This window comes from Opisthorchis viverrini (assembly GCF_000715545.1).
Source record: "Opisthorchis viverrini unplaced genomic scaffold opera_v5_62, whole genome shotgun sequence".
In the NCBI taxonomy this organism is placed as follows: Eukaryota; Metazoa; Platyhelminthes; class Trematoda; order Opisthorchiida; family Opisthorchiidae; genus Opisthorchis; species Opisthorchis viverrini.
In genome coordinates, this window is record NW_008751718.1 from 869,548 (window position 1) to 878,099 (window position 8,552).

Below are 8,552 nucleotides of genomic sequence, written 5' to 3' on the forward strand. Positions count from 1 at the left end.
CGTAATTCAAGGGGAACTCCTACGCTGAACTGAGGCGTTCCTATAAGACGAAACATTCCAAGTGAAGGAAGACTCGACCTACTCTTCTCCGAGGCCGGTCTCCGTTGGATTTCCTCTTCTGACCTCCAGCGACCTTCTCGATGTTCTTTCAAGTCCATGTCTAATTTATGCGGGAGACTTGGAATTCTGGGGTTCAAATGCCAATGTCCCCAGATGGATATAGACATTGAAAAGCAGTGGTCAGTGGACTGGTACCCCCCGGAGTGAGAATTTACCTCCGTATATCATTCGAAGGAGGCTCAGGGAGCGCCTTCGTCGTGCCTGGTGTGAATGGACCAGGAGATATTACGAGGAAGGATGGCTCTATCAAGCATGTCCTTCCCGCTTATCATGAGGAATCGGCCGAAAAGGCATTCACGGTCCTAGGAGTGATTCGACGCACCTCCTGTATTACTCACGCGGATTTCCAAATACCCTATGCAGCCTTCGTCAGACCGCTTCTTGAATATGTCAACCAAGTTGTCTATTCAGGACACCAGGTAGACCTAACACTAACTGAGCGTGTCCAACCTGACGCTACGAATTTGGTGGCGGGCCTCAAATCCGTGGACTATGAAACACGTCTCACGGTATCCGACCTATTTTCCACGTCGCCTCCGACGAGATCTAATACTTACTTATGCCCCGTCTGAGCAAGTTGTGGGCAACAGATTTTTCACCATTTACCAATCTAACACACGACGGGGACATGGTAAGAAGAATTTCGAGCTCAGACCGCACACCTTTATTAGGTTACGATTTTTATAATTTCAAACAGCTGGTGCTTGTATTAGCCTTCTTCAAACAATTGTTCATCTAATAACCAGTTTAAATCACTCGTAAACGCCTTTTTGTTGAGTAATTTTGCTGGTAATATCACTGTCAGACTGTCAGATTAAAGAGCAGTGCTATACTCTTTTTCCGCGGGTACCTTCCAGTTAAATGGGAGCCACTGAACGACGAAAGCTAACTCGAACCGGGAAGCTTGGGCAAGATCCTCGTACCTATGTATCAGTCCTTGAATCTGTGTAAAACTTCATCAACTGTTTATCCATCCAGTTTTCACTGATTTCAAGGACATAAAAACAGCGCTAATATGTTTGACCTCCAAAAGATATCGCGGACTACGGATCTCCCGAGAATATTCCAGTGTCCTTCAACTAAGAAAGGTTGTATACGAATACGTTGACATTTAATTGTCTTATTTTTATTCTTGCGACCTATCTCAATGGGGATCCTCACAATAAACTGACAGTGTCTTTTAATTAATGTGACATGCAATCCAAATGCGAAATGGCTTAATGGGTCTATATCTGCACCGAATGAGGTAACGAAAAAACTGATGTAATGGGAGGATAGCACTTTCTTGGACGTGATTATACTCACCACTCTTAATGCCAGAACGCGTTGCGCCTACTGACGGCCGATTTGTTCTGAACATCAGAAGTTCAGTGTGGTGGTAATGATAGCGTTAGGCGAGACGGTCCTATTTCACCTTTCCTTGTCGACGTCAGCACTGATATGATCATGGAACACTCACACTCAACCTGTAGTGCTGGTGCGGTCGAAGTGCTCAAGAGAAATTTACTCACAGCAGACGGCATGCCTAGCCATGGATCTGATGCCACTGTACTCCAGGCAAAATTGAATAATGTAAATAATTCTGCCATATGGTTTGGCATGCGCTTCTCTTCTGATAGATTTGGTAGGCTTGAAACATAACATCCTGCTTGTGAATGAACCTGGCAAGATAGTAGACAAATTTGTTCACCTAGAGAGCTGTGTCAGTCCAGGTGGTTCAACCAAAGATGATGCTTCTATCTAGATTGAGAAAGCTGGAGCAGCTTTGGTGACCATGTATCTTCTATGGCGTAGGCATGACAGAAACTTCTCCATCAAGGACCGAGTTTTTAATGCTGCGGTTTGTTCCGCATTACCATATGGGCCATAATCATGGCAGATATGCGCCAAGGACGCAAACAACGTTTAGTTTTTGACCAATGATGTCATTAGAGCATAGTTTGAGTCTGGTGGGGACAACGGAACAGTAATGTTGAAGTAGGTCAAGCTTTTTTTCGGAGGAACAACTCGCCCACAGTAAGTGAACCGATCACGTTCCATGGGTTGTGTTGGATTGGTCATATGCTTTGTTTGCCATCGAAAAAGGTAATATTATAAGTGAAAATGCTTTCTTGATTGTGAAGACACAACTTGCTTGCCGAACCACCAAGCGTAATGCTTTGGTGCACAACGCGAGCGCAACTAGCGTAGTTGTGCTTCGTTTGTACTGTTTGAGTGTTTTCCAGGTACACAAATGCATAAGTGACCAATGATATCTTGGTGTTAAGGCCATCAATATTCACGAAGCTTGCAAAAAGTTCCTGCCATGTATTTGTAAGTAATCTCAAAGTTACTTCAGCCCCTTCGGAGGGTACCATTTGATAGCAGCCGTCAACATGCGGGTTCAATTTCTAGTGCTCTATCCTAAGGAGTTCAAACTTTATGGGTGCTCCAAGTAAAAACTCGGTCAATGGAACAAAAAACAATATGCGTACCATTTAATCGGAAATTTTCTTAAATACATGAGTTGTTAGATTGTACTTCTCTACAAACTTCATTTCGCAGAATGGTGCGCGTAAAGTGATATAACTGATAGAATGCAGGATGGCGGCGTGGTGAGAAGAAGGCGGTTGTTGCTATCTATTTGAGGGATGCGTTTTTTACTTCCACTTTTCACTAAAGGTGGATCTAATCATGGAACACTGTGTGCCAGCAAGAGACCAACCAGACTATCTGTGTAAGTCTTTTTCAGCTTTTTTCTGATATGCTTTTAGACAAAAATTTAGTGAGTTTGAAAACTGTGGGAGACTAAAGCGTGCAAATATTAGTAACTTTTGCAAGAAGTAAAACCTTTGAGATTCGCGGCAGCTACAGGACCGTGTGTCCATTGCTAACAGCCTCTGAAACGCTAAAGGAAAACAGCTGAAATATTTATTCCTTATACTTTCGTGGCTCGTCAGATTCGGCTAGGTGGGCATTTTTTGATAGAACATGTTTGATAAAGTGCCAAACAATGTCAATGTGTAATTTAAGCGATGTTTTGGATTTACTCTCTGTCGCAGAGTGATGATAAAAATAGGGTACCTAAAAGACTGCCAATTCAAGTGTAAAGAGGTAGCTATTGCGTTCCTAAACTCTGAGAATCTGGTCCAGTTAGAGGGCGGCCTCTCATTTAGGCTACGGTTAATAAATAAATTGGTCGGTCGGATCAGGATGCGTTAAATGTGTTCACACACACAATGAGAACCGCTCAACGATTTTGCCATTTATTAATTATTTCAAAGTTGTTTCACCATCTACTGTAAAGGGCACCAAATTACTGTATAAAATACGAAAAAACTCCAGTTATACAATGTGTGCATCACGGTGTGTGGAGCGAGCACCGATAACCGATTGCAAATCGACAAAACGTTATTAGCGGTCTGTAGTTCTGCTGCGGTAGGTGTTACTTGGATTACATGAAGTGTAAATTCTCAGGGTTAATGAAACTTTCATTTTAAACCGGTCACCCGAGAAGCCGGTCAGTATGTGGCTACGTGACAGTTTCTGCACATGTGGGTAACGTTATATCCCATCTGAGTATGAGTTAGGCACAGTCCTCATCAGCCGACGGCGGCTACCAACTGAGAGACTGCAATTTCGAACTTCCTTAGACTTTTGTGAGATACGCTGCCAATGATGAAACATCTGTGCAGCAGCATACATTAGCTTCACTTTCAGGAAGAAATACAGGCTGAGTGTTTTCGCAGGAATTACTTTCTACGCTGTGTTTGTACTATTTTAGTGCGACTGCCTTGCACAGTTTTTTCTGGACCGACTTGAGGTGCTGTCTAATACAACAGAACGACATATTTCACGAGTGTTTTGGTGTTGTCCTGGTTGTGGCCAGTATTTTGATTTCCACTCATGACATTGGTGATTCCACCTTTGGCAAAGGTATTGGTATTTTAGATTAATGTCACTTTGAAGCATTTACGACCCGTGATTAAACGGGTGGGTAAGGAGTCATTGCAACAAGTTGACTATCCCATTTGGGAACTCCTAAAAGCCGAGAAGCTCCGACAAGCTAGCTCGCTAGAACTTGTAGCATCCGAAGTAAGTTGCAATAGGTTAACCCGGGACTTCTAGAATTTCACAGGCCGCGCGGTTTTGGAATGTATTTCATCATGCTTGACCAACAAATACACTGAGGGCTATCCATTTATCAGGTGAGTCCAAATGTTTCTGCACAACAGTGAGCACATCTTCCGTATTCATGAAATATTGTAGCGACATCATAAGCACTGGATGATCCTAATAGGGCTACAGGCGGTTGTCAAGAGTTCGATGTTTCAAAAGTTGTGTTGAACTAAATAGACGTAGACCTCAAAAGGTCTTATATACATGTAAAATATATACATTTCTATATACGTACATGTATACGCCGGATCCCAAGTAGTATAACGAAAACTGTCACAGAGTGTCTGTCATCTCTTACGAAATACACCTTGACAGTACTTACTATGTGACGCCGTGGATTGCATTTTTCGGCAGACTCAGTATATTTGGCCTCTCAGATGAAAGATGACAGCTGTCGGATAACATTATTTCTTTAGACGCAGATTACAAAACCATACCATTCGGGTTCATGATAGCGTTTGGCCTTGATTGATTGGATAAATATCAGCTGAGGAAGTCTATTTCTTTTAAGAAGGCAAATAAAGCAATTACGTGAGACTTCTTACTTGTTGACTTTGCCACAACCTTTCTATTCAATTATAATATATTTCTCATCCACAGTCGAGCAGCCGTACTTGACCTCATGGGTTGGTACCTTCAGCAGAGTTTCGGATTGGTTGAGTTGAACAAGCGAGTACTCAGTTCATTTTGTGTAATGTGTTACCAAGTGTACTCATTCGCCATAATTTCCCTGCTTTCACCCATCTCAGAACATATGTAGCCTACAATTTATTGAAAAAAATCGGTCGTACTAGTAGTCGGATCTATGGTTTTTGTTTGTTGACAAAGATATGGATAAATTTTTGGTTGTTAAGGTATAACACCCTTTTGGAGCTTAGCTGCTTTTCCCCCAAAGGGAGCATGGCAGATGAGGTGCTGTCGGGTCACTTATTCATGGATAGGGCAGTTGAGGTGCAGGTCTTGAACCATAAAGCTTTCAGTCAGTAAGTGTTTTCCCCAACGACGGAACACACTTGAGCATGAGAAAGATAAAACAGGTTGTGAGTTGGTAATTTCCACGTTTTCCGCCAGTGTACAAATTTGCGGTTCACGGATATATCATCTCCTCTTGAAGATCGACAACGTACACTTGGATGAACAATATTCAACCTTGCTTGACTGAGTTGGAGCACGTTGCCTGGCGCGTCTAATACTATTTCGCGTACATCCGAAGGATGAACACCACAGTCACATGAATTGTTATCCCTGTATTTTGTCTGTGGATGTTTCGGCTAAGAATAGTTTATGGGAAGAAAACAAAGTACAACTGAGTTGAAGTTTTATTACAGAATAATAGCACAAACATTCAGTAGACATTTTGCCGGGCGTACAACACTGCGCTTGAACAGAAGGCTGCAGCGTAGAATAGGTTTTCGGAGGAAGATGGGAAATCCGCATTAGATAAAAGAGTTTATGTCGTAGACATTAATATTGGCACCAGATTAATTTATTGTTTTTTCGCCGGTTTAATGTTCCACAGTCGAATGGATCTTGGAACATTTAAATTACTTTATTTAATCGTGAATTTGAAAACTTTCAGTAAACGAATATGAACGTCTGTCCCCACCTTTTTCAAAATGTAGCTAGTTCGCGTTTGCCAATCACCTCAACCCAGTATAGTTTATTTCGCACTAAAAACACCGACACGTTCTTCTATCGGGATCCACAGTTCACAAGTTGCAGAACGTTTCTGAAAACAGCGTGAGCTTCCTTCCTTCATTCTCATAATTGGAGCAATCGAAAAATCAATTCTTCAGAAATTATTTACTGTTCATGTTACCCAATAAGGACATTTTACTAAGGGTAGTGAGACTAGTATCTGCCTGCCACATCGTCAGTAATAAGCTCCAATCGATTCACAGGCAAACGTTTATCGCTATGCGTTCAGCACCCTCCTGATGCAAGAATCTGCCGCACATATGGACCAAGGACTAAGTGGTAGCACCTGCATTATGGTAAGCAGCCATAAGTGCAGGATGTTATTTTTTGTTGCTTTGGCATCATTAATCCCTGTGATGTAATCCGTATCATGGTCCATAAGAATCCATGTTCAAGATAAGCAACCTTCCCTCTCATGCTTCCGTTTTTACTCAAAAAATATCTGCTTTACCCGTTGGTATCTATTTTGTCCTATTTAAGTTGGGGAAAAACAAGTTGGGTTTAAGAGAACTAACCACTCATTTTGTGGACAATCATACCGCTTGAAACGATGATGAATAAATTTAGTATCCATCTATGCCACGTCGGTTGAACGATCGATAAGAATACATGGTTGACCAATCACGACAATGGGAATGCAATAGTTCCGCACGTAAAGGTAGTAGATTGCCTCTCAACCAAAAAATGGGGATGCAACCACTAATTCATAGTTACGTCCTGGCCGCTGGTGATTAATAACAATGGTGACTGAATACTGACTAAATAATTTTGAAGGAACCACAGGCGGGTGGCTCCTTTGTAAATAATTCAAGGAGGGATATATCCCTCCTTGGTTATAACCATGCGAATCAGTTTACATGACCGTGGAATATCGCAAGACAGGTGGGTCGAGGGCAACTCGGTGAAAGCTACGTACGATATGGGTTGCATGAATATGAATATTATATGGTAAGAGGCTTTCGGCCAGGTAATAAAGGCGTCCACAAGATGCGTATTCAGCCTAAAAGCCCGAAAAATACATTTCACAATGTGTGGCGATATTCAGTGTGTTATCCATATGCATAGAATCCGACGCAAGTGGTGCGATGAGCCTGTGTATCTGTTGTGTTCGAATTCTTTCAGAGGTGAATGTTTGAAGCTGGGAATTGTAAGTTCATCTGTGGAATTCTTTGACAAGTTAATTTGAAAGGAAACTCTCTAAAGTCTTCTAAAGTCTTTGCAACCATTGGCCGCAAAGTTCTTTTTCGCCAAAGTGGTCCAATCGAACGCTGAGAGATGGAAGCACAAATTTCGATATCGAGACCCTGAAAAATGAATATCAGCTATGATGAAAAGCGAATCTGACGATCTGACTTTTTGTCACAAAAGAATCACACACAGTAATCGTACAATACCAATTGCGGTGGTGCAACGTTTACGGTCCATTTCTGATTCCCCTCTGGCTAAAATTCCGATGCAATGACATATGCCTAACTATCAAAGGTCGAGGAATCCGATTCTTTGCCATAGACACCCTCCAGCGAAAAGAAACATATTTTGGAAACCATGTAACCACCTAGACGAATGGACCGTGACACCAGAACCAAGTTAACAAATATCCGTATTTAGTTCACTACATTTCTAACGGCTGTTGTGAAATTCAGTTCAGATTTCTCCGAATGTTAGTTGCGTGGATTCCACAGTGTCATCATCATCATCATTGTCAGCTGTAATAGCCGCGTAGTCGTCTTACAGTGCCTGTAGCTGCCGCAGTTTCGTTCACCGATGGTTTGGGGGGAGGGGTAGGTAGCTGCGCGTTGCAGGCGGGAGCTGATAAATTGGTGCATAAACCTAGCACTGTCAGTGGGCCGTCCAGTGGGGGGTGGAAATGGAGCTAAGCATCGAAGGCAATAGCTTTGATGCACGAGCGCCACTGAGGGCGCGACTGGGCCATATCTGAAAATGTCTCCAGCCATTGATGTGGCCCGTCTCGGGGTCCCCATCAAGGAAGACGGCAGTGACCAGCGCAGCTGAGTTTGCTGGTAATAGCATTCATACTTCGCTGCCAAGTCATTGTTTGACCGCCTCTGGCTCTTTTCCACCCTTCACGTGGTTGTGCAAAAAGAGCCCTTCGAGGAAGTCGGTCGACCAGCATATGTCTACTACCTTAATCGGTTCATCCACAAGCATGAGGCTATCTACTACCTCGGTTCATCCACAAGCATGAGGCTAGGGTTCGATCCCACCCAATCTTGCAGTGGCACTTTACACTTTGCAGGTGTGAAGCAAGCACCAAACCGCCAGGTAGAATTATTTAGATTATTTAATATTGCTTGCATTACCACGGGATAAGATCCCAGAAGGGCTATGTCATCTGCGTACTCGATATATGTGAGCGGAGGCCCAGGGAGCACTTCGGCTCCACGGGCATTAGAGGCTGGTAGTGCGTCTTCCATGATCGTATCAATGACGAAGCTGAAGAGGAAAGGTGAAAGAGGACAACCCTGTCGGACACCACTTGATGTGGTGAACTCAGGAGAGAGCTTCCCGTAGACCTTTACACGGCCGCGGGAGTTGGCGTACAGCGCCTTAATGAG

The 8,552-nt window shown here is 43.1% G+C and overlaps 1 protein-coding gene across 1 annotated transcript in view; it reads left to right on the plus strand.

Annotated features, from left to right (window-relative positions):
* Positions 1-303: 303 nt before the first annotated feature.
* Positions 304-8,552, plus strand: part of T265_13385 (hypothetical protein) — a gene marked incomplete at both ends in the record, with an annotated part of 18,902 nt that continues 10,653 nt past the window's right edge. The window contains 3 exons of the mRNA XM_009168654.1: positions 304-629; positions 4,051-4,194; positions 4,228-4,307. Of these exons, the coding sequence (XP_009166918.1) occupies positions 306-629; positions 4,051-4,194; positions 4,228-4,307 (548 nt within the window). The remainder of the gene's footprint in view (positions 630-4,050; positions 4,195-4,227; positions 4,308-8,552) is intronic.